The sequence below is a fragment of the Mesoplodon densirostris genome, chromosome 12 (assembly GCF_025265405.1).
Source record: "Mesoplodon densirostris isolate mMesDen1 chromosome 12, mMesDen1 primary haplotype, whole genome shotgun sequence".
Lineage (NCBI taxonomy): Eukaryota > Metazoa > Chordata > Mammalia > Artiodactyla > Ziphiidae > Mesoplodon > Mesoplodon densirostris.
Window position 1 is genome coordinate 73,520,792 of NC_082672.1, and position 27,200 is coordinate 73,547,991.

At 39.2% G+C, this 27,200-nt stretch overlaps 1 protein-coding gene across 1 annotated transcript in view; it reads right to left on the bottom strand.

Annotated features, from left to right (window-relative positions):
- Window positions 1-27,200, bottom strand: part of EYS (eyes shut homolog) — a 1,591,612-nt gene that overhangs the window by 31,753 nt on the left and 1,532,659 nt on the right. Inside the window, exon 39 of the mRNA XM_060115102.1 lies at window positions 19,427-19,599. Within this exon, the coding sequence (XP_059971085.1) occupies window positions 19,427-19,599 (173 nt within the window). The remainder of the gene's footprint in view (window positions 1-19,426; window positions 19,600-27,200) is intronic.

Sequence of the window (27,200 nt, forward strand, 5' to 3'; positions counted from 1 at the left end):
CTTTTTTTTGTAGATTATGTTAATTTACTGATAACACTATTTTAAAAATTATTTTATCTTTTTCTTTTTTTTTTTTTAATTTTTGTCCACGCCAGGTAACATGCAGGATCTTAGTTCCCTGACCAGGGATCAGATGCATGCCCGTTATAATGGAAGCATGGAGTCTTTACCACTGGACCACCAGGGAAGTCCCTGGTAATTTCCTTTGAGTACTTACCTCATATGAATTCTGTCAGGTAGGCAAAATGATACTTATTATATTAGTGAGAGTTCTGGCAGTAAACAGCACACACATATAAGGTAACAGATGCTAAGTTAAACTTTTTAATTTTCATGGTAAAACATCAATTTTGTCACTTATAAATCTGGAAAACAAAGCATGTAATGATCCTTTCAATTAATAGCCAGGATACCTGGACTTCTACAGACGTCTCAATTTTCATATTTTGCTATGCTTTGACCATCAGAAACTTGACCGACACAACTGATATCCAAGAGTAATGGTCTAATGAAAATGTCAAATAATTATCTCTCAAGACAACTGACTATTGCCCCAGTAACATGTCAGATCAATAGAAATCTATTTTTCAAAGATAATTTGACATAATTATCTTTACAGAACTATGACCTAATATTATGCCCGTAGCCTTTATTGTGTCAATATAAAAAATGACCATATACATAACGCCTCTTCATTTTCTAGAAAGTTGTCATCAAACACAACATTTATTATGCTATTTAATTTTATTTTTCTAAAAAATGGTTCATGCTCAATACATTTTTATTACAGTTCAGTGCCAGGGCACAGTTCTCTGTCCTTGATGTGATGACTGGTATGCTTTCTTTAATTAGGCAATATTAAGTAGCAGTCAGTTGTATTTTATGTTTCACTTCAACTTCCAAGAAACCCAAAGCTAATTTTACATTCAGTTGTGTGTTGTGAAATGATTTAGACTCACTTTGTTTTGTCTTCCTTGTCCTACCCTTCTCTTCTTTCCTTGGCAAGAGGGCATAAGTTTATCTTTCTATCACTATCTTGGCTACTTTTCAAATACATGTACATTTTACTGTGAGCTCTCTCTTAAGTTGTTTGGAAGTATCTTAAATAATAAATTCAGCCACTGAGTCAGGTAAATTGTGTGGGAAAATTTATGGCTGTTTCAGGAGTCTCAAAGGCTAATTTACAGCAGGTCTGGAAGACAACATTGATTACATGCATGTGTCATTCAGGTTTTAAACCTTGAATAATCATCACTCACTTCACAAGTGTTAACTGAACACCATCTATGTGAAAGGCACACCCAGACCAGTAAGCAAGTCCTGATGAGTTTTTAATTTAGTGTGCCTTACATTGGTCTCTTCTATTCTCAGAGGTATTTTAATAATTTACACCTTACCTGGCATACATTTCCTTTTCAGATAAAGAGGTTTACTCACATTTCCAAGTGCACCTTTCCATCTCCCCCATGCTTTGCTGAAGTGGTTTTCACTCTTAGGACGGCACCTCACCATCCTGTATGAGTCTATCCAAAGCTTACCTATTTTTTTACCTAATCTAATTCCACTGATTTTTTCTTTTTGAGATTTTTTCTTCCAGTTTTATTGAGATATACTAGACATACAGCAGCATATAACTTTAAGGTGTACAGCATGTTGATTTGACGTACATACATCATGAGATGATGACCACAGTAAGTTTAGTGAGCATGCATCATCTCATACAGATACAAAATAAAAGGAAAACATATTTTTTCCTTGTGATGAGAACTCTTAGGAGTTACTCTCTTAACAGCTCTCATGTGTAACCTGCAGCAATGTTATTAATTCCATTGCTTTCTAAGGCCTTTTCAGGCCCCACTAGCCAGAAGTTACACAGGTACTGTCATTTGTTGAGCCATTAAAGAATTCAGTACCATGGGATGTTTTTTACTCTTTTCCCTGAACTGTTATTTAAATTATATACTTTAATTTTCACAGACTTTTGCCTGGTCTCTATCTAAATTATTAGTTCTTTGAAAGGAGGGACCCTACCTTATCATGTTTTGGATCTGTCCATATTGCCTGAGTGGTTTCTCAATAAATACTTTTTAAAAAACTTAATAATCTGCTATACTTCTATAGATAATGTGTATTTTTTCAAAAAAAAAGTCTTATTTGGTCATTTGGAAAAGTTTATGTCTACTACATTGATCATGATAGCTTGAAATATTTTTTACATCTTTATATAATAAAAACTATTGTCTTTTTAAAATAGGAGGTTTAAAATATTTTAGCTTAAGAAGAATCTGTTTAAAACAAATCCATATTTTACAAAAAAGATGATAAAAATACCTATGTGTACATAACCTGCATTTAGCACAAGTCTAATCTAATACTTTTCCTTCCTCTGTAAGAGGGGTTCATATTTAAGGAGTACTTGTTATGTGCCAGGTTCTGTGCTGGCCTCTTTGTGTCACTGACCCCTCATCATGACCTTTATGAGGGTGGCTTGGAATCTTAGACAGTTCTGTCATTGAGACCACAGGGCTTTCTTGACCATTTGCCTTGTGATATTCCTTGGTTAGGATGGTACAGGAAGGTTTGCTTTCCTATTTTTCTTAGGATAAATTATATAGATTTTTTAACAAAAGAAGGAATGAAATAATGAAATATCTTGCAATCTTTATATCTTCCACTATGGTCGTGAGGATTTTAGTTTGCTTCTATTAGAAACTAGACGGAGCCTGTCTCTCAGTTCCTCAAATTAGAAAGTAAAGTTTGTGGTTGGATTCCATCACTGTCAATCACCTCAGATAAAAAGAGGGTGTGGGCAGACCTGCCTCAGGGGAAGAAGCCACAAAGTCCTGTCCGTAGAAATTGATTGTAAGCAAACCTTTTTTTTTTTTTGGTCTGCCTTCCTAAGATGGGGAACATGGCTCAATATGTAAAACATTTCAAGGGAGAAATCTTTAGCAGTAGAGAGCTGAAAATCCACTGTGTTGAGGGCTTTTGTTTGTTACTTAATGTTATCTTGAATAGAAAATAAAAAGGACTTTGTTGAAGAAAAACCTCTCAATCTGTCTCTTAGAGTTTTTAACCTTTCACTCACTACTTTATAAACAGTATTAATTATTAACTTAGGGCTTGACAAGGAGAATGGACTCTCCCTGGACTTCGGCCCAAAATTCCTCTAAAACAGAGACTTAAAAACATACTCTTTTCACACATGAGAGGCCTGATGTTCAGGAAAGGTAAGTTCCTTCCTCAAAGTCCAAGGTTAGGAAATGACAGTTGTGTGTGTATCTTTCTACTAAGATTCTAGTAGAGTCAATTCCTTTAGGTACTCAAAAAGCTTAACGTTCATATAAACCTTAGAATTGTTATATATAACCCATGCACTGTTTCACTTACGATTTATCAGGTTGTATAGAAGAGCACAAACAGAAGACTAAAGAATTAAAACGTGTGTTCCTGAAAATCATAGCCAGTGCTTATTTATTTTTTACCCTTTATAATATCATAAAATTGTAGAGGATCTAGTACAGATGTAACTACATCCTTATTAATTATCATGATGGGATTGAAAGTGGGGAAATAAAGACTTAAGTTTATTTTATTTTTCTATGAAGAAAGCTTGCACATTACCTGCCTGGCTAAATGCACCTGAAAATGAGCATCTGAAAAAGGCAAACAGTAATGATCCCTGAAATTGACCTCTACAGTGCTATGGACCCATTTCTCTACTATTAGGAAAACCACGACTCGGCAGGAAGGCATCCCACGTGTCGGGAATACTTGGAGAATTGAACTTCGCCATTAGCTTGAATTAATTTCAATAAAACCAGGGATAGGTGGACCGTAAAGTAGGGCATCAAGAGACTAAGTAGCTTGAACATCTGCCTGCTTCACTCAAAATGCCAGCAAGTGCGTGGTTTCTTTATCTTAGAGGAATGAGTGGAAGGAAAATTGCACTACGGATGGAAAGAATGTAGGGAAAATGGAAGCATTTTAAGTATTTCCTCAGCTAAAAGTTAAAAACACACATATTATGGAATCTCACTTGGCTATATGTCAACGATACACAATAGCCAGAATTTAGTTAGTGTAAAACTATTTCAAGAAAAAAAGTAATTTACCAATAATGTGGGGAAAAATAAATGGGCAGGAGAGATTTTATGATTCAGGAAAGGTTACATGTGTAGTTGTAAATCATAAATTCTAACAGGAAAGACAAGTATAATGGAAGAGAAGAGCAAATAAATAAGATTTGAGTGTAAGAGAAAAGAAATTGGACAAATTGTCCATCTCACAAAATAATTGTAAACCAGAATTCTTTTAGAATAGAATATTTTAATGACTATTCTGGATTGCAAAATACTCTACCCTAGTTTCACCTGTTATGATTTCTTTTTAAATTAAGGTCAATAGTCCCTGTGAAATATACACCTAGATGCTGTTTGCTGACAATCCTCCTGCATCTTCAGTTTAATTTTAAAGATGGTTTAGGGCCCTTGGGCGTTTAAAAGCCCACATCGATCTAGTTCTAATGTGAACATTGTGGATTCCTGCACTTCTGGAGCTAGGCTCAGATATTTTGAATCAGTTTTGGTGGCTGTGACCCTACAAGCCATTGGATTCAAGGGGTTTGTTGATACTTGACTTAACCACAGGGGAATTCCTCAGTGGAATTCCAACGGAGTTTGGGGTGGGGCCTTAGTGAAAAGAAGTTACCCAAACAGGAATTATCCTTCTCTTGTCTTTAAATGGATTTTTCTTTCTGTCAGCTAGAGCTGAATGTTTTAGGGGACTTGAAAGATAACTTTTTCCCCATTAGACATCTAAGAGCAAGGTATAGATTAAATCAGATCTCACTGCTTAAATTATAACGCTGGGACAGAAAACTTCCCCTGGCCATCCTCTTCTTACCTAGAGAGTAAGTATTCTGCCTTGCTCTCCTCCTTCCCCCTCCTCACCTGCTGGTGACTTCTGTTGGCCAAACTCCACTGCAATCCACTGGAGAAGGTGTTAGAGTACGGGTCAGGGAGTGTGGGTGTGGGGAAGGTGGGCAGATGGAAAACAGCTGGCATACTCGATGTTGCTGTTTTACACATAATGGAATCGAGGCTCAGAGACTTCACTGATGCAGCAGAAACTGAATTGATAGTTTCTAAGAGCCACAGGACTTAAATTCAAGTTTTCTGATTCACGCTTACGATCTTCACAGGCTCCTATTTTCTCACCGTGGAATTACAATTCTTTATGATATTTTTCAAGGCTCGGCATGATCTAGCTTCTGCTTGCCTTTCCAAACTCATCTTATAATACCAACTCCTATTCTAGGAATACTGACTGCCTTTCTCTCCCTCAAACATGTGACATCATTTTCCTGTTTCCAGGTTTAACCGCTGCCCAGAGGGTCTGCCCCTCAGTCTGTCACACGTGGGTGAGTCTCACTGGCTGACAGCTCAGACGTCACTGCTCAGAGAGGCCTTTCCTGACCATCCCCGCTTGAGTGTACTCTCCCAGTGACTGTCCATCTCCTCGCCCTCTTGCTTTCCTTCATGGCATTCACTCATTCTGTGCTTTTGCTCATTGACTGGTGGGCATGCCGCCTCCTACTAGCACGTCACCTCCATGGAGACAAGGCACCTGTCTGTCTTGTTCAGGCAGTCTTCCCAGCACGTGTTCTGAAACTGGTAAACAATCTTAATGAACTGGTGCCAAGCGTTACTGCCAAGGGAGGAGACAAGAACAGAGAATGCTAATGTGAGGCAGATGGCCTTCAGCATCCCTGCGCCACGGCTTCATCGGGCTTGTCAATCCGCTGCAGTTTAGTTTCTCGTCATTCAGAGCTTATAAGCATGAGTTTGGATGCTTCTTGGGGATGGGGCTCATTTACAATAAAGACGATCATAAAAATGAAACCAGGCAGGTATGACAGCGTAAGTCGGGTTCCGTGTGCAGCCAAACTAATGTGCTAAGACTTAGGTTTCTTGGAAAGGGGAAGGAGAACAAGCAGAAGGGGAAAATAAGACATAGAAGTTAGGGGTTTGTAAGTTTAAGGATGTTGGCGTTGGATTTCTTGGTAATTTACACACCAGTTTATAACTACAATAAAAGTGAATTGAACCCCAGGCATTTCTCCTGCATTCTAGGTGACCCTAATTTGCTCAACTGAGTAGAAATTATGACTGCATGTCACAGACAGCTGCTGGTTATGGTGCAATAAAGAACAAGCTCTCTGGGAATAAGGAAAATGCAGCTATTGACAAGACAAAGGAGCACACTGCTGCCTGGTTTCAGGGCCTGCTTGATATCTGTTCTCTGTTTTTGTTTTTAAATTAAATTTTAGTACTGTAGCTAAGATGTTGGAAAACTGCAAAGTCAATGGGTCAATGGAGATAAAGGAAACGGATCTTTTTTTTTTTTGGGGGGGGCATAGGCTTCTTCTTCTTCTTCTTTTTTTTTTTTTTGCTTTATAACAAATTTAATCAGTTATACATATACATATGTTTCCATATCCTCTCACTTTTGCGTCTCCCTCCCACCCTCCCTATCCCACCCCTCCAGGCAGTCACAAAGCACCGAGCTGATCTCCCTGTGCTATGCGGCTGCTTCCCACTAGCTATCTACCTTATGTTTGGTAGTGTATATATGTCCATGCTGCTCTTTCACTTTGTCACAGCTTACCCTTCCCCCTCCCCATATCCTCAAGTCCATGCTCTAGTAGGTCTGTGTCTTTATTCCTGTCTTACCCCTAGGTTCTTCATGACATTTTTTTCTTAAATTCCATATATATGTGTTAGCATACAGTATTTGTCTTTCTCTTTCTGACTTACTTCACTCTGTATGACAGACTCTAGGTATATCCACCTCATTACAAATAGCTCAATTTCATTTCTTTATATGGCTGAGTAATATTCCATTGTATATATGTGCCACATCTTCTTTATCCATTCATCCGATGATGGACACTTAGGTTGTTTCCATCTCCGGGCTATTGTAAATAGGGCTGCTATGAACATTTTGGTACATGTCTCTTTTTGAATTATGGTTTTCTCAGGGTATATGCCTAGTAGTGGGATTGCTGGGTCATATGGTAGTTCTATTTGTAGTTTTTTAAGGAACCTCCATACTGTTCTCCATAGCGGCTGTACCAATTCACATTCCCACCAGCAGTTCAAGAGTGTTCCCTTTTTTCCACACCCTCTCCAGCATTTATTGTTTCTAGATTTTTTGATGATGGCCATTCTGACTCGTGTGAGATGATATCTCATTGTAGTTCTGATTTGCATTTCTCTAATGAGTAAAGATGTTGAGCATCCTTTCATGTGTTTGTTGGCAGTCTGTATATCTTCTTTGGAGAAATGCCTATTTAGGTCTTCTGCCCATTTTTGGATTGGGTTGTTTGTTTTTTTGTTATTGAGCTGCATGAGCTGCTTATAAATTTTGGAGATTAATCCTTTGTCAGTTGCTTCATTTGAAAATATTTTCTCCCATTCTGAGGGTTGTCTTTTGGTCTTGTTTATGGTTTCCTTTGCTGTGCAAAAACTTTGAAGTTACATTAGGTCCTATGTGTTTATTTTGTCTTTATTTCCATTTCTCTAGGAGGTGGGTCCAAAAGGATCTTGCTGTGATTTACGTCATAGAGTGTTCTGCCTATGTTTTCCTCTAAGAGTTTGATAGTGTCTGGGCTTACATTTAGGTCTTTAATCCATTTTGAGCTTATTTTTGTGTATGGTGTTAGGGAGTGATCTAATCTCATACTTTTACATGTCCCTATCCAGTTTTCCCAGCACCACTTATTGAAGAGACTGTCCTTTCTCCACTGTACATTCTTGCCTCCTTTATCAAAGATAAGGTGACCATATGTCCGTGGGTTTAACTCTGGGCTTTCTATCCTGTTCCATTGATCTATCTTTCTGTTTTTATGCCAGTACCATACTGTCTTGATTACTGTAGCTTTGTAGTATAGTCTGAAGTCAGGGAGCCTGATTCTTCCAGCTCCATTTTTTGTTCTCAAGATTGCTTTGGCTATTCGGGGTCTTTTGTGTTTCCATACAAATTGTGAAATTTTTTGTTCTAGTTCTGTGAAAAATGCCAGTGGTAGTTTGATAGGGATTGCATTGAATCTGTAGATTGCTTTGGGTAGTAGAGTCATTTTCACAATGTTGATTCTTCCAATCCAAGAACATGGTACATCTCTCCATCTATTTGTATCGTCTTTAATTTCTTTCATCAGTGTCTTATAATTTTCTGCATACAGGTCTTTTGTCTCCTTAGGTAGGTTTATTCCTAGATATTTGTTGCAATGGTAAATGGGAGTGTTTCCTTGATTTCACTTTCAGATTTTTCATCATTAGTATATAGGAATGCCAGAGATTTCTGTGCATTAATTTTGTATCCTGCAACTTTACCAAATTCACTGATTAACTCTAGTAGTTTTCTGGTAGCATCTTTAGGATTCTCTATGTATAGGATCATGTCATCTGCAAACAGTGACAGCTTTACTTCTTCTTTTCCAATTTGGATTCCTTTTATTTCCTTTTCTTCTCTGATTGCTGTGGCTAAAACTTCCAAAACTAGGTTGAATAAGAGTGGTGAGAGTGGGAAACCTTGTCTTGTTCCTGATCTTAGTGGAAATGGTTTCAGTTTTTCACCATTGAGGACGATGCTGGCTGTGGGTTTGTCATATATGGCCTTTATTATGTTGAGGAAAGTTCCCTCTATGCCTACTTTCCGCAGTGTTTTTATCATAAATGGGTGTTGAATTTTGTCGAAAGCTTTCTCTGCATCTATTGAGATGATCATATGGTTTTTCTCCTTCAATTTGTTAATATGGTGTATCACGTTGATTGATTTGCGTATATTGAAGAATCCTTGCATTCCTGGAATAAACCCCACTTGATCATGGTGTATGATCCTTTTAATGTGCTGTTGGATTCTGTTTGCTAGTATTTTGTTGAGGATTTTTGCATCTATGTTCATCAGTGATATTGGCCTGTAGTTTTCTTTCTTTGTGACATCCTTGTCTGGTTTTGGTATCAAGGTGATGGTGGCCTCATAGAATGAGTTTGGGAGTGTTCCTCACTCTGCTATATTTTGGAAGAGTTTCAGAAGGATAGGTGTTAGCTCTTCTCTAAATCCTTGATAGAATTCGCCTGTGAAGCCATCTGGTCCTGGGCTTTTGTTTGTTGGAAGATTTTTTATCACAGTTTCAATTTCAGTGCTTGTGATTGGTCTGTTCATATTTTCTATTTCTTCCTGATTCAGTCTTGGCAGGTTGTGCATTTCTAGGAATTTGTCCATTTCTTCCAGGTTGTCCATTTTATTGGCATAGAGTTGCTTATGGTAATCTCTCATGATCTTTTGTATTTCTGTAGTGTCAGTTGTTACTTCTCCTTTTTCATTTCTTTTTTTTCCCATTTTTTTTATTAGTTTCTGCTTTATAACAAAGTGAATCAGTCATACATATACATCTGTTCCCACATCCCCTCCCTCATGCATCTCCCTCCCTCCCACCCTCCCCATCCCTCCCCTCCAGGCAGTCACAAAGCACCGAGCTGATCTCCCTGTGCTCTGCGGCTGCTTCCCACTATCTATCTACCCTACGTTTGGTAGTGTATATATGTCCATGCCTCTCTTTCGCTTTGTCACAGCTTACCCTTCCCCCTCCCCATATCCTCAAGTCCATTCTCAAGTAGGTCTGTGTCTTTATTCCCGTTTTACCCCTAGGTTCTTCATTTCATTTTTTTTTCTTATATTCCATATATATGTGTTAGCATACGGTATTTGTCTTTCTCTTTCTGACTTACTTCACTCTGTATGACAGACTCTAGGTCTATCCACCTCATTACAGATAGCTCAGTTTCGTTTCTTTTTATGGCTGAGTAATATTCCATTGTATATATGTGCCACATCTTCTTTATCCATTCATCCGATGATGGACACTTAGGTTGTTTCCATCTCCGGGCTATTGTGAATAGAGCTGCAATGAACATTTTGGTACATGTCTCTTTTTGAATTATGGTTTTCTCAGGGTATATGCCCAGTAGTGGGATTGCTGGATCATATGGTAGTTCTATTTTTAGTTTTTTAAGGAACCTCCATACTGTTCTCCATAGTGGCTGTACCAATTCACATTCCCACCAGCAGTGCAAGAGTGTTCCCTTTTCTCCACACCCTCTCCAGCATTTATTGTTTCTAGATTTCTTGATGATGGCCATTCTGACTGGTGTGAGATGATATCTCATTGTAGTTTTGATTTGCATTTCTCTAATGATTAATGATGTTGAGCATTCTTTCATGTGTGTGTTGGCAGTCTGTATATCTTCTTTGGAGAAATGCCTATTTAAGTCTTCTGCCCATTTTTGGATTGGGTTGTTTGTTTTTTTGCTATTGAGCTGCATGAGCTGTTTATAAATTTTGGAGATTAATCCTTTGTCAGTTGCTTCATTTGCAAATATTTTCTCCCATTCTGAGGGTTGTCTTTTTGTCTTGTTTATGGTTTCCTTTGCTGTGCAAAAGCTTTGAAGTTTCATTAGGTCCCATGTGTTTATCTTTGTTTTTATTTCCATTTCTCTAGGAGGTGGGTCCAAAAGGATCTTGCTGTGATTTATGTCATAGAGTGTTCTACCTATGTTTTCCTCTAAGAGTTTGATAGTTTCTGGCCTTACATTTAAGTCTTTAATCCATTTTGAGCTTATTTTTGTGTATGGTGTTAGGGAATGATCTAATCTCATACTTTTACATGTCCCTGTCCAGTTTTCCCAGCACCACTTATTGAAGAGGCTGTCCTTTCTCCACTGTACATTCCTGCCTCCTTTATCAAAGATAAGTTGGCCATATGTGCGTGGGTTTATCTCTGGGCTTTCTATCCTGATCCACTGATCTATCTTTCTGTTTTTATGCCAGTACCACACTGTCTTAATTACTGTAGCTTTGTAGTATAGTCTGAAGTCAGGGAGCCTGATTCCTCCAGCTCCTTTTTTCGTTCTCAAGATTGCTTTGGCTATTCGGGGTCTTTTGTTTTTCCAAACAAATTTTGAAATTTTTTGTTCTAGTTCTGTGAAAAATGCCAGTGGTAGTTTGATAGGGATTGCATTGAATCTGTAGATTGCTTTGGGTAGTAGAGTCATTTTCACAATATTGATTCTTCCAATCCAGGAGCATGGTATATCTCTCCATCTGTTTGTATCATCTTTAATTTCTTTCATCAGTGTCTTATAATTTTCTGCATACAGGTCTTTTGTCTCCTTAGGTAGGTTTATTCCTAGATATTTTATTCTTTTTGTTGCAATGGTAAATGGGAGTGTTTCCTTGATTTCATTTTCAGATTTTTCATCATTACTGTACAGGAATGCCAGAGATTTCTGTGCATTAATTTTGTAACCTGCTACATTACCAAATTCATTGATTAGCTCTAGTAGTTTTTCGGTAGCATCTTTAGGATTCTCTATGTATAGTATCATGTCATCTGCAAACAATGACAGCTTTACTTCTTCTTTTCCGATTTGGATTCCTTTTATTTCCTTTTCTTCTCTGATTGCTGTGGCTAAAACTTCCAAAACTCGGTTGAATAAGAGTGGTGAGAGTGGGCAGCCTTGTCTTGTTCCTGATCTTAGTGGAAATGGTTTCAGTTTCTCACCATTGAGGACAATGTTGGCTGTGGGTTTGTCATATATGGCCTTTATTATGTTGAGGAAAGATCCCTCTATGCCTACTTTCTGCAGGGTTTTTATCATAAATGGGTGTTGAATTTTGTCGAAAGCTTTCTCTGCATCTATTGAGATGATCATATGGTTTTTCTCCTTCAACTTGTTAATATGGTGTATCACATTGATTGATTTGCGTATATTGAAGAATCCTTGCATTCCTGGGATAAACCCCACTTGATCATGGTGTATGATCCTTTTAATGTGCTGTTGGATTCTGTTTGCTAGTATTTTGTTGAGGATTTTTGCATCTATGTTCATCAGTGATATTGGCCTGTAATTTTCTTTCTTTGTGACATCCTTGTCTGGTTTTGGTATCAAGGTGATGGTGGCCTTGCAGAATGAGTTTGGGAGTGTTCCTCACTCTGCTAGATTTTGGAAGAGTTTGAGAAGTAGAGGTGTTAGCTCTTCTCTAAATGCTTGATAGAATTCACCTGTGAAGCCATCTGGTCCTGGGCTTTTGTTTGTTGGAAGATTTTTTATCATAGTTTCAATTTCAGTGCTTGTGATTGGTCTGTTCATATTTTCTATTTCTTCCTGATTCAGTCTTGGCAGGTTGTGCATTTCTAAGAATTTGTCCATTTCTTCCAGGTTGTCCATTTTATTGGCATAGAGTTGCTTGTAGTAATCTCTCATGATCTTTTGTATTTCTGCAGTGTCAGTTGTTACTTCTCCTTTTTCATTTCTAATTCTATTGATTTGAGTCTTCTCCCTTTTTTTCTTGATGAGTCTGGCTAATGGTTTATCAATTTTGTTCATCTTCTCAAAGAACCAGCTTTTAGTTTTATTGATCTTTGCTATCGTCTCCTTCATTTCTTTTTCATTTATTTCTGATCTGATTTTTATGATTTATTTCCTTCTGCTAACTTTGGGATGTTTTTGTTCTTCTTTCTCTAATTGCTCTAGGTGCAAGGTTAGGTTGTTTATTCGAGATGTTTCCTGTTCCTTAAGGTGGGATTGTATTGCTATAAACTTCCCTCTTAGAACTGCTTTTGCTGCATCCCATAGGTTTTGGGTCGTCATGTCTCCATTGTCATTTGTTTCTAGGTATTTTTTAATTTCCTCTTTGATTTTTTCAGTGATCACTTCGTTATTAAGTAGTGTATTGTTTAGCCTCCATGTGTTTGTATTTTTTACAGCTCTTTTCCTGTAATTGATATCTAGTCTCATAGCATTGTGGTCGGAAAAGATACTTGATACAATTTCACTTTTCTTAAATTTACCAAGGCTTGATTTGTGACCCAAGATATGATCTATCCTGGAGAATGTTCCATGAGCACTTGAGAAAAATGTGTATTCTGTTGTTTTTGGATGGAATGTCCTATAAATATCAGTTAAGTCCATCTTGTTTAATGTATCATTGAAAGCTTGTGTTTCCTTATTTATTTTCATTTTGGATGATCTGTCCATTGGTGAAAGTGGGGTGTTAAAGTCCCCTACTATGATTGTGTTACTCTCGATTTCTCCTTTTATGGCTGTTAGTATTTGCCTTATGTATTGAGGTGCTCCTATGTTTGGTGCATAAATATTTACAATCGTTATATCTTCTTCTTGGATCGATCCCTTTATCATTATGTAGTGTCCTTCTTTGTCTCTTCTAGTAGTCTTTATTTTAAAGTCTATTTTGTCTGATATGAGAATTGCTACTCCAGCTTTCTTTTGGTTTCCATTTGCATGGAATATCTTTTTCCATCCCCTTGCTTTCAGTCTGTATGTGTCTCTAGGTCTGAAGTGTATCCATTCAGCCAATCTGTATCTTTTGGTGGGAGCATTTAGTCTATTTACATTTAAGGTAATTATCGATATGTATGTTCCTGTTCCCATTTTCTTAATTGTTTTGGGTTCGTTATTGTAGGTCTTTTACTTCTGTTGTGTTTCTTGCCTAGAGAAGTTCCTTTAGCATTTGTTGTAAAGCTGGTTTGGTGGTGCTGAACTCTCTCAGCTTTTGCTTGTCTGTAAAGGTTTTAATTTCTCCATCAAATCTGAATGAGATCCTTGCTGGGTAGAGTAATCTTGGTTGCAGGTTTTTTCTCCTTCATCACTTTAATTATGTCCTGCCACTCCCTTCTGGCTTGTAGAGCTTCTGCTGAGAGATCAGCTGTTATCCTGATGGGGATTCACTTGTGTGTTATTTGTTGTTTTTGCCTTGCTGCTTTTAATATGATTTCTTTGTGTTTAATTTTTGACAGTTTGATTAATATGTGTCTTGGCGTATTTCTCCTTAGATTTATTCTGTATGGGACTCTCTGTGCCTCCTGGACTTGATTAACTATTTCCTTTCCCATATTAGGGAAGTTTTCAACTATAATCTCTTCAAATATTTTCTCAGTCCCTTTCTTTTTCTCTTCTTCTTCTGGAACCCCTATAATTCGAACATTGGTGCGTTTAATGTTGTCCCAGAGGTCTCTGAGACTGTCCTGTGTTCTTTTCATTCTTTTTTCTTTATTTTGCTCTGCAGCAGTTATTTCCACTATTTTATCTTCCACCTCACTTATCCTTTCTTCTGCCTCAGTTATTCTGCTATTGATCCCATCTAGAGTATTTTTCATTTCATTTATTGTGTTTTTAATCGATGCTTGATTCATCTTTAGTTCTTCTAGGTCCTTGTTAACTGTTTCTTGCATTTTGTCTATTCTATTTCCAAGATTTTGGATCTGGGAAATAGAATCTTGGATCATCTTTACCATCATTATTCTGAATTCTTTTTCAGGGAGACTGCCTATTACCTCTTCATTTGTTAGATCTGGTGGGTTTTTATCTTGCTCCTTCTCCTGCTGTGTGTTTTTCTGTCTTCTCATTTTGCTTATGTTACTGTGTTTGGGGTCTCCTTTTTGCAGGCTGCAGGTTCGTAGTTCCCGTTGTTTTTGGTGTCTGGCCCCAGTGGCTAAGGTTGGTTTAGTGGGTTGTGTAGGCTTCCTGGTGGAGGGGACTAGTGCCTGTGTTCTGGTGGATGAGGCTGGATCTTGTCTTTCTGGTGGGCAGGTCCACGTCTGGTGGTGTGTTTTGGGGTGTCTGCAGACTTTTTATGATTTTAGGCCACCTCTCTGCTAATGGGTGGCGTTGTGTTCCTGTCTTGCTAGTTGTTTGGCTTAGGGTGTCCAGCACTGTAGCTTGCTGGTCGTTGAGTGAAGCTGGGTGCTGGTGTTGAGATGGAGATCTCTGGAAGATTTTTGCCGTTTGATATTATGTGGAGCTGGGAGGTCTCTTGTGGACCAGTGTCCTGAAGTTCGCTCTCCCACCTCAGAAGCACAGCACTGACTCTGGGCTCCTCAATTTGGGATGATGTGTTGTCTATTCATGTATTCCACAGATGCAGGGTACATCAAGTTGATTGTGGAGCTTTAATCCACTGCTTCTGAGGCTGCTGGGAGAGGTTTCCCTTTCTCTTCTTTGTTCTCACAGCTCCTGGGTCTCAGCTTTGGATTTGGCCCCGCCTCTGCGTGTAGGTCGCCGGAGGGCGTCTGTTCTTCGCTCAGACAGGACAGGGTTAAAGGAGCAGCCTCTTCGGGGACTCTGGCTCACTCAGGCCGGGCGGGAGGGAGGGGCACGGAGTGCGGGGCGAGCCTGCAGCGGCAGAGGTCGGCGTGACGTTGCACCAGCCCGAGGCGCGCTGTGCGTTCTCCCAGTGAAGCCGCCCCTGGATCCCGGGACCCCGGCAGTGGCGGGCTGCACAGGCTCCCGGAAGGGCGGTGTGGGCAGTGACCTGCGCTCGCACACAGGCTTCTTGCCGGCGGCAGCAGTAGCCCCAGCGTCCCACGCCCGTCACTGGGCTCTGCGCTTTCAGTCGCGACTCGCGCCCGTCTGTGGGGCCCCTTTAAGCAGCGCTCTGAATCCCCTCTCCTCGCGCACCAGGAAACCAAGAGGGAAGAAAAAGTCTCTTGCCTCTTCCGCAGTTCCAGAGTTTTCCCGGACTCCCTCCCGGCTAGCTGTGGCGCATTAGCCCCCTTCAGGCTGAGTTCTCGCCGTCAGCCCCAGTCCTCTCCCTGCGCTCTGACCGAAGCCTGAGCCTCAGCTTCCAGCGCTGCGCGCCCCGGCGGGCAAGCAGACAAGCCTCTCAGGCTGGTGAGTGCCGCTCGGCACCGATCCTCTGTGTGGGGATCTCTCCGCTTTGCCCTACCCAGGTATGTGGGGGGTTTCTTGCCTTTTGGGAGGTCTGGGGTCTTCTGCCAGCATTCAGTAGGTGTTCTGTAGGAGTTGTTCCACGTGTAGCTGTATTTCTGGTGTATCCGTGGGGAGGAAGGTGATCTCCGCATCTTACTCTTCCGCCATCTTACCCGGAAGTCGGAAACGGATCTTTTGAGACTTAAAGTTTAATTCTATCATTTCTGCTTAAGCTTTCTTCATTATTTTGACTTCACAACAAATATAGTTTATAGTTCTTAAAATCAACTTTACTATAAAAATTACTCTATAAAAATAACTTTCAATTGAGAATCTAAAACTCTATAGTCCCCTCCCCCACATAATATCAATACTTATTTCCCAATCAAAACAACTGTTTTTATGATATAATTTCCTATAACTTTTTAATAAAGGAATTAAGCTCTTATTTTATAGCATAGCAGAATATATCTTTGGTCAGTTTTTGTTGAGAATACTATGAGAGTGACACAACTTTTCTGGCACCTTTTATCAAACTTTCTAGACTTTCTTCTTATAAAATAATTTCATTATTGTATCTCTGCTATCTCTCTGTATAATCTATTTATATACATATTAATATATATTTGTATATATACACACACCCAAACAAACTTTAGGTTAATCCCGTGGGCTTTCATCATTTGAGATTTTAAGATGCAGAAATCTGGCTTGCCCTATTGTTACAATCACTAGACCTTTTTTTTTTTTGCCTATTGTAATGTTTATTAGCTGAAAACTTTCCTTTCTTTAAATTATGGCACTTGAAATAACACTATCACTAGATTTTTAATTAGTTTTCTATTTTATACATATTAGTGTATACATGTCAATCTCAATCTCCCAATTCATCCCAGCCCCCACCCCCCCTACTTTCCCCCCCCTTAGTGTCCATATGCTTGTTCTCTATATCTGCATCTCTATTTCTGCCTTGCAAACTAGTTCATCTGTACTATTTTTCTAGATTCCACATATATGGAATATTTGATTTTCTCTTTCTGACTTAACTTTACTCTGTATGACAGTCTCTAGGTCCATCCATGTCTCTACAAATAACCCAATTTCGTTTCTTTTTATGGCTGAGTAATATTCCATTGTATATATGTATCACATCTTCTTTATCCGTTTGTCTTTTGATGGACACTTAGGTTGCTTCCATGACCTGGCGATTGTAAATAGTCACTAGCCCTTATGTTAACTTGTCCTATTATTTCCTTCAGTTTCTAATAGCTATTCCTTTGGGAGTAATACAAGTGCACCATCTTGGTAAAGTATTTTGCTGTTCACTAAAGTCAAGAACTGCTTCTTGAAAATGATCACAGTTTGTTTTTATCATTTGAGAACTGATAAGTAAAATGTATAGCAGACACATTCACTCAGCACTGTATGAAAAGTGTTAGAGATTCTACACCAATGGACACGAACAGGCATGGGCACCACCTTTCCCTGAAAGAGGGTCAGGGAAGTTGTCCCTAAAAAAGGAAGGTCTGAGTCGAAATTTGAAGGATGAAGGTGCGTTAGCTGGATGCTGAGGAGAAGATGAGAACATTTCAGGCAGAGGGAAGAGTGTGTGTAAACTTCTTATTCCAGGAAAGAGTGTAGATTACTCCAGGAGCCAAGAAGGGCCATTTTTGAAGAGCAGGATCTGCTTCTAATGTCATCATGAAAGAGACAGATTCCCATAGCCAGACATTATCTCATACTCACAACTTCTGACACAATTAAACGTTTCTTTCGCTAAATCACTAGTATTCTAACCCTCAAATGTCTTCCATTTATCAACACCTTTGACTTTTGGAGGAAAGTTAAACACACATAGAATCTCAGAGAATATAGGATTAAAAACGTTTGCATGAATATATTTGATAAAATGATCAGAGGAAGATTAAATTACAACATGTATGATGTGATATTACAATAAAGCCCCCAGATTATGCCAAGGTGTACATAACACCATTGGTGATGGGCTCCTGAACTTCTTCTACCCCAGCCCCTGCTGCTAAACATGGGTGCAGAGGCTAAAGCTTTCTCCCCTGGGTGGGGTGTGAGGTGAGATAGAGAAATAGTAGATGATCCAGTCTCTGGATTCCAGGAGCCGGCAGAGGGTTCCCCATGCCCTCGTGTTTTTCTGGCTCAATTTTCCAGATTCTTTAACTGCAAGTTTCCTGAACTCCATGCCACACTGTCCTGGAGTCCCAGCCAGCCCCGAGATGGGGGGGTGGGAGTGGGGATGGGAAGGTAGGGGGATAGGTGCAAACTGAAGCAGGACTGTGTGGATCCGTGGCTGGAGCCTTAATGCCAGGTTGGCCAGCTTCAGCCAGGCTATCCCATTAACCTCACAACAACACAACTGCATCTGCTACACAACTGAATTTTTAGGGCTATGAGCATGGCGTTAGGGAGGTCTTCTTTCACACCCATTTTGCTGTGATATTTAGAACTACACCAGATAGGACAAAGTGAAGCCTAAGTGTTGATTTATGTAAGATGCATAACTTGAGGCATTGAGCAGCATGTGCTTTCCTGATTTTCCCCAAAGCCTCCTTTTCCAGGGCCCTACTTCGTCCTTGTGTCTGTGGGCGTTTTCGCTCTTGTCCTAGGGGTTCTCAGAGCTTTAGCAGAGGATGCAGGTGTGATGGGGGAGATTTAAAGGTAGCTGCATTCCACTAAGCCGCCCACCAACCTTGCCTATAAAGAGAGGCTGTCAGGGAAGTTACAGGAGGAGGTAAATCGTGCAGTGCCGCTGAGGCTTCTTGCTTGGGGATGATGCGCAGTACAGAGCCACATTCCTTCTGCGGTCCATGAAGATGAGTTTGTGCTATTGGCTGCAAGGAGGACAGTGGAGGAATGACTTTGGTCCAGCTCTACTTGGGAAGGAGACAACAGGACTGCCATGCTCCATCCACGCCCTCCCACCCTGCAGTGTGTGTGATGTGGAGGGAATCCAGAAGGTCTGAGGCAAGCTGGGGACTAAATGGGAGAGCGGGCAGACCTAGAAGCACCCTTACACCAGCCACAGTCCATGTGGGGAGCACTCGGGAGACCGCGGGCTCCCTCAAGGCCGTTACATGATTTGCCCAGTGGTAAGGGTATCATCAGTCATAAGGTACGGGGAGGTATGTAAGCTGATGAAACCTAGAAAACTGAGGGCTCCTTATTGCTCCACTGGACATGGGGTCATTTCATCCCTCAAATTCCTCTTGTTTTGCACTGGAGCTGATGTATCTGCCTTGTGATATTCCCAAAGGTCTTAGTCAAGTGGAAGGTACAGAGAGAGAAGCTTAAAGATGGAGCCTCATTCTTGAATTATGAATCTAAATTCACTTGATTAGATTGCATTTAGCACAAGATATCTAGAACATCTAGACTAAACAGACAGGGGAATTTGAATTCGTAAATTAAAGCAATTCTAAACATAAAGCTGTATTTTTGTAGTACTAAATTTTAGTACTATCCTATTTGTGAAATATAATGTCAAATATAGAGGGGGAAAGAAGAGAGTGGACTCTTTCATTATTACACAGATTTCATTTCACTTTCCCAAAAGGAAACTGACTCAGTTAAATCTGTGGACAGCATGAGCTGAGCCTCACCTTGTTCACAGTAGACTCCAGTGGTTCCTAGTGGACAGTGACAGGTGTATCCATGAGGCAATGAAACACAAGTTGCTCCTTTGCTGCAGTGGTGTGGAGGGTCATGCTCAGGGTCGCAGGTGGAAACTGTCTCCGTGCAGAAGGCTCCTTTCCATCCACTAGGACAGTTACAGCTGTAGGATAAGAAAGAAGGCAGCATGATTTGAGCACCTGATGGGTATACACTCGTGTATCCTCCTGACGTTAACATGGCAGTTTTGCCTGAGGTTCCAAGACAGAAAAGATGTTGTATACGAAAGCCAATTGTGATTTAAACTACCAAGATTCACATTGTCAAAGGAAAGAGCTAATAACTTGTTATGGGATTACTGGACTCCATATTAAGGATTTTAAAAGGTTCAGGAAATTGAAAGGTTCCATGGAAATTGAAAGAAAATTTTATGAGAATCATTTCTTTGGACAAAACAGTGTTATAAGTCCTTCTCCCCAACCCCACCCCACCACAGAGGGGGAAGGCTATGGATGGAGTGACCTCCTAACCTAAGCCTAGAAAAAAGAAGTTCAGCTTCTATATGTTCCCTGATACTGGGGGATGCACAAGCCCAGCTCCAGGAGCTGCAGAAGGAGCCTCAAACCCTTCCAGTGGTGAGGCCAATGGTAGTGGACCAGGCGGGGGGCTGTGGCACTCTGAGTTAGGATCATCTTGGGGTCATATAAAAGGGACCTTGCCCAGAGGGTATCCTGGTATCTGAAGGAACCGTGTCAGTAAGAGGCAGTCAGTTTATGGCTGGAGCAGAATCTGAGTGGTAAAGGGCAGTAACCCTTCTGAAGAGAGACTTTGTCTTGGTTTAGAGAGTGGTATTGGGAGGAGCCTGGTAGGGGAATATCTGATGGACTCAGCAAAGGTAGAGTTGACAGATGAAATGCAGGACACCTACTTAAATGTAAATGTCAGATAAACAATAAATAATTTTTAGTATAAATATGTTCCATTCAATATTTGAATTTCAGCTAAGCAATATTTGAGATATACTTAAACAGAAAAATGACTTGTTTTTTATCTGGAATTCAGATTTATCTGGGTGTCCTGTACTTTTCTCCCTAAATCTGGCAACGTTACAGTTAGGGCACATGAGGGAAAGGGTTAGCTTGAAATCCCTGTCTGGCACAGAGAACACTAAACCATCAGGTAAACAGTGTGAGTCAAGGGGGCCATCCGAGGACGGTGTGGGTGCAGAGTCAGAAACCACTGGCCCAGGAAAGACAGCAGCAGGAGATCACACCTCCTTCTGAGACCTTTCATTCATGTGATGAGTCCTAGCTGGGTTTAGGGTAATAGCCTTGAAGAGTAAAGTGTTATTAGTATTTTGAAGTGGACCATTTGAATTAATGATTGAGAGTGTATTTTTAAATTAAAGAGTTTATTAGTCAAGAGAAACAGAAAGTTCAATGGACCTCCCCATGTTTTAATACAGGACCAAGAAAAGGTTGACTCTATGAAATATGGCATGGACATTTTGATAAGGATTGCATTAAATTTGTAAGTTGCTTTGGGTGGTATGGCCATTTTAACAATATTAATTCTTCTAATCCAAGAGCATGGATATCTTTCCATTTCTTTGTATCATCTTCAATTTATTTTTTCAGTGTTTTACTGGACATGGGGCTGTTTCACCCCTCAAATTTCTCTTCCTTTGCACTGGAACTGATGTATCTGCCTTGTGATATTCCCAAAGGTCTTACTTAGTCAAGTGGAAGGTACAGAGGCAGAAGCTTAAAGACGGAGCCTCATTCTTGAATTTCAGAGTTTTCAGAGTATGGGTCTTTCACCTCCTTCGTTAAGTTTATTCCTGGTATTTTATTCATTTTGATGCATTTTAAATGGGATTGTATTTTTACTTTCTCTTTCTGATAGCTCATTTTTAGTGTATCAAAATACTCATGACATTTTTCACAGAACTAAAGCAAATATTCCTAAAATTCTTATGGGAAAACAAAAGACTCCAAGTTGCCAAAGCAATCTTGAGAAAAAAGAACAAAACTGGAGGTATCATCTCCCAGACTTCAGACTATACTACAAAGCTACAGTAATCAAAACAGTGTGGTGCTGGCACAACAACAGACACATAGCTCAATGGAAGAGAATAGAGAGCCCAGAAATAAACCCATGCACCTGTGGTCAATTAATCTATGACAAATGAGGCGAGAATATATAATGGAGAAAAGACAGTCTCTCCAACAAGTGATGCTGGGAAAACTGGACAGGTACATGTAAAAGAATGAAATTAGAACATTTCCTCAGACCACGTAAAAAAATAAACTTAGGGCTTCCCTGGTGGCGCAGTGGTTGAGAGTCTGCCTGCCGATGCAGGGGACACGGGTTCGTGCCCCTATCCAGGAAGATCCCACATGCCGCAGAGTGGCTAGGCCTGTGAGCCATGGCCGCTGAGCCTGAGCATCCAGGACCTGTACTCTGCAGTGGGAGAGGCCACAACAGTGAGAGTCCCACATACCACAAAAAAACCAAAAGCAAAAACAAAACAACAACAACAAAAAAACTTAAAATGGATCAAAGACCTAAATGTAAGACCTGAAGCCATAAAACTCATAGAAGAGAATGTAAGTGTAACACTATTTGACATAAATCATAGCAATATATTTTTTGGCTATATCTCCTAAGGTGAAATAAATAAGAGCAAAAATAAACAAATGGGACCTAATTAAGCATAAAAGCTTTTGCATAGCAAAGGAAACAATAGACAAAAATGAAAAGACAACCTATGGAATGGGACAAAATATTTGCAAATGTTATTACCAATAAGGGGTTAATATTCAAAATATATAAATAGCTCATACAACTCAATATAAAAAAAAACCCCAACCCAATCAAAAAATGGCAGAAGACCTAAATAGACATTTTTCCAAAGAAGACATACAAATGGCTAACAGGCATATGAAAATATGCTCAACATCATTAATTATTAGAGAAATGCAAATCAAAACCACAATGAGTTGTTACATCACACCTGTCAGAATAGCTATTAGCAAAAAGACAACAAATAACAAGTGTTGGCGAGGATGTGGAGAAAAGGGAGCCCTTGTGCACTGTTGGTGAGAATGTAAACAGTGCAGCCCCAATTGAAAACAGTATGGAGGTTCCTCAAAAAACTAAAAATAGAACTATTATATGATCCAGCAATTCCACTGATGAATATATATATCTGGAAAAAACAAAAAGACTAATTTGAAAAGATACATGCACCCCAATGTTTATAGCAGCACCATTTACAACAGCCAAGGTATGGAAGCAACCCAAGTGCCCATCAACAGATGAACCATAGATTTTTCCTTTTACATTTAAGTCTTAATACTTCTGAAATTAGTTTTTGTGTTTGATATGGGGTAAAGATTCAATTACAGTTTTCCACATGGATAACCAATAGTCCTAACACTTTATTGACTTGTTCATCCTTTTTCACTGATGAGCCCTGTCCATTTATGCAAGGTCCTGTGCCTCTCCATCCTGTTCCATTAGTCTGTTGGTCTAATCTTGTGTCTTAATTTCTCCCACTTTATAATAGGTCTTGATATCTAGGATGGCAAGTTCTGTTACCCTTGTTCAGGGTTGTTTTGGCTATTCTTAGCACTTTGCTCTTTCACATATTTTCCCATCAACTAGTCCCAAGTTCAAGATAGGCAAATATTCTTGCTTTCTTCTTGTTGTCAAATGGGGTTTATTTTTCTTTTCTTTTCTTTTTACATTGAGGGTGTACCTCTTAGGGGCCCCAGGCCTGTGAGCAGTCTCCTTAAAATTCCCCACTTGTGGCAGTCCTTTGCTTTTAGGGCTGGTCCACTGTAACCTGTGCAGCCCTCAAAGGTAAATTCACACAGCCCCAAGGTTTTGACAGGAACTCGTAGCAAAAGTTAACTTTGAGGGCCTCCCTTGTGGCGCAAGTGGTTAAGAGTCCGCCTGCCGATGCAGGGGATACGGGTTTGTGCCCCGGTCTGGGAGGATCCCATATGCCGCGGAGCGGCTGGGCCCGTGAGCCATGGACGCTGGGCCTGCACATCCGGAGCCTGTGCTCCGCAACGGGAGAGGCCACAACAGTGAGAGGCCCACATACCGCAAAAAGAAAAAAAAAAAAAAAAAAGTTAACTTTGACACCTATTTTCTAGACTCCTGCTTTCATTTCATATTGTTTTTACTTCAGGTAACAGTGTTCTGAAAATATACATTTTATATTTTATTCAGATTTGAATATTTTCATTTGGAAATATCATTCAGTATATATAATCTCCCATACTTTCACAAACAGAACTCCTTATCAATAAACTTTTTAAAAAAGAAATAAAACAATATTTAGAAACATCTTTCTATATTTATTAACTTCTACAACCTCATATTTAATGGTTTAATATTATTTCATTGAATTGATGAAATATACTTTATTCTCACAGTCACTTGTGAGATATTAGTTTTAGATATTAGTTTAGATATTATGTTTTTAAGTTTTCACTTTCTACAAAAAACACTGTGATAAAACTCTTGTAACTAAATCTTTCTGCATATCTATGATAATTTTCTCAAGATAAATTCAAATATTATCATGACTTCTAGGCTTTGGATACATATTCCAACCTGCCCTCCATAATAATTTTATCAATTTACATTTCCATCATCAGCTTATGAGATGCCCCTGAAATAACAGGTTTGTATGTAATTGAAAATATGGAACACTTTTACAGGCTTATTGTTTTTTTACTGACCCAATAATCATTATTTTATTAAAATAAAAATGTTTTAGTGTCTGCCTAATTTTTATTTATTTTTAAATAAATTTCACAAATTTTCACATATTTATCAAGAACATATTCATTTTGGGCAAAAGACCTTAATAGACATTTCTCCAAAGAAGACATACAGATGGCCAATAGGCACATGAAAAGATGCTCAACATCACTAATTATCAGAGAAATGCAAATCAAAACTACAATGTGGTATCACCTCACACCAGTCAGAATGGCCATCATTAAAAAGTCCACAAACAATAAATGCTGGAGAGGGTGTGGAGAAAAGGGAGCCCTCCTATACTGTTGGTGGGAATGTAAATTGATACAACTATAGAAAAGTGTATGGAGGTTCCTCAAAAAACAAAAAAATAGAGCTATCATGTGATCCATCAATCCCACTCCTGGGCATATACTCAGATGAAACTATAATTTGAAAAGATACATGCACCCCTGTGTTCATAGCAGTGCTATTTACAATAGCCAAGACAGGGAAACAACCTAAATGTCCACCAACAGATGAATGGATAAAGAAGAAGTGGTATATATACACAATGGAATATCGCTCAGCCATAAAAAAGAGTGAAATAATGCCATTTGCAGCAACACGGATAGACCTAGAGATTATCTTACTAACTGAAGTATGTCAGAAAGAGAAAGATAAATACCATATGATATTTATATGTGGAATCTAAAATATGTCATAAATGAACTTATCTACAAAACAGAAACAGACTCACAGGCATAGAGAACAGACTTGTAGTTGTCAAGGGGTAGGGGGTGTGGGGAAAGGATGGATTGGGAGTTTGGGATTCAAAGATGCAAACTATTATACATAGAATGGATAAACAACAAGGTCCTACTGTATAGCACAGGGAACTATATTCAGTATCATGTAATAAACCATAATGGAAAAGAATATGAAAAAGAATATATACATATATGTATATAACTGAATCACTTTGCTGTACACCAGAAACTAAAACAATATTGTAAATCAAGTATACATCAATAAAATAAATTAAAGAAAAAAGAACATATTCATTACAAATTCCTATATTTTCCTTTATTATTTGGCAGTCTAATCAAATTTGTTTCACCAAAATTTATTTCTCTCTATATATATATACACATACATACATATCTATTTAGTATCTACTATGCGCATAGCACTCTGCCAGGTCATACGGATGGCAGCTGTGCCAGGTGAGGGCAATGCTCAGGGAAAGCACTGCTGGGCCACCTACACTGAGGGACCAAGTGAACGGCACAGAGAGGTGCTCCTGGGACCCTGAGACCAGCATGGGGAAGAGCTCGTGGGAAGAGAACATAATTAACAACACAGCACCAACACACTGTTTGACTTTGGTTTTAGGAGGAATTTAAAACAAAAATTCTCAACAGTTTGGAACTTAGAGGTAGAGGCATAAGGCACATACATAAAAAGGTAAAAAATAAACAGAAGTCTCTGAGGGATGTTGCCATTTCATTAAATAATGTGTTTAGATGGGTCATGATGAAATAAAATTTATATGCGTATTGCATTTGAGTTAATAGTTGTGCAAAATATTTTGAAAAAGTTGCATGAGGTTCTCCAAAATGGAGAAAACCAAAATACAGAATTAACCTGTTATAGAATTACATAATGATTTTGATTATTGTTTGAAGATCACAAATAGCATAAAATATGTAAAGGTCTTTTATATGAAAGTAGATTGTTGTCTTACCAATTTCATAAAAGAAACCTCTCTAATGTCATTACCTTAGAACTTGATGATTGTACCATCTAGTGGTTCATTTTTATTTACTTGAAAAAAGAAAATTAAGAAAAAAATTAGTCTCTGCCTTAGAGACAGACATGGCAATGGTAAAATATTTATTTTACTATTAAGTAGATCTTAAATCACATTAGATATAATATAATACTGATGCTATAAACTTACTTGAAAATAATCTTTTCTAAACCTTGAAATTAATTCATTAACATCTCTTCCTTTAATCACAGGTTTACTACTCTTCCCTGAGGAAGACTGGTTTTGGAGAGGTATGTGTGTGAGGCGTCCACATAGTGGGAAAAGCAGAAAAAAACAAAGAGAGGTTGATATTCATTCATTAAAGAATATTTCCTATTATCATTTTTTACATGCTATGTGTCTGACACTGTGCTGAGCAACGAGCCTTCCACAACACATAAGCCCCCATTCTTGACCTCATGAGCTTGCTGTTTGAGAGGGGATCACATTGGTAAGCAGACAATTTTAATACAATGTGACAAGTGATAAAATGAATACTCTTGGAGCCACTGGAAGGACACCTAAGCAACCTTAATGAGTTCAGGGAAGGCTGCTGAAGTGAGATTTGCCAACAAGAATGAGAACATTGAGGGGAAGGGGCAGGAGAAGCGTAGGCTGGAGAAGGAAACTGTGGATAGCGGGCTGAGGGGGTTAAACCTGTAAGTGACACAGAGGTGTGCAGGGAGTGACCTGAATGATGAGCTATATTGAAGAATATTGACCTGGTATGTATAGGATGACCCCATAAATGCTCTAGTGATGTAAGTTTACTCTTGGTGGATCTTACTGAGCTTTGACACTGTAGTTTGCTTTGTGGGCTGTCAGACTCTGGAACAATAACTCAGTTCTTCCAACTGTTGAAAGCCGCTGCAGACAATCCACAAATGAATGGATGTGGCCGTATCCCGATTTTATTCACAAAAACGGGTGCTGGACAAGATTTGACCTGTAGGCCACGGCGTGCTGACCCTAGTCTAGATCAGTAATTCCATGGGAGTAGAGGTCAGGGCTCTTTGCTCTCTGTTGCAGGCCCAGGACCTAAAGTAGTTCCTGGCATATTGGAATTTTTCATTGAACATCCTGGGAATAAATAAGTGAATGACTGAGTCATGACTGGTTTAGGGAGATAGCTGGATGCAGAGTCGCCTGGACAGGGAAATGGCTCTGAGGATGGAAAGGTTGATGGGGGTGTG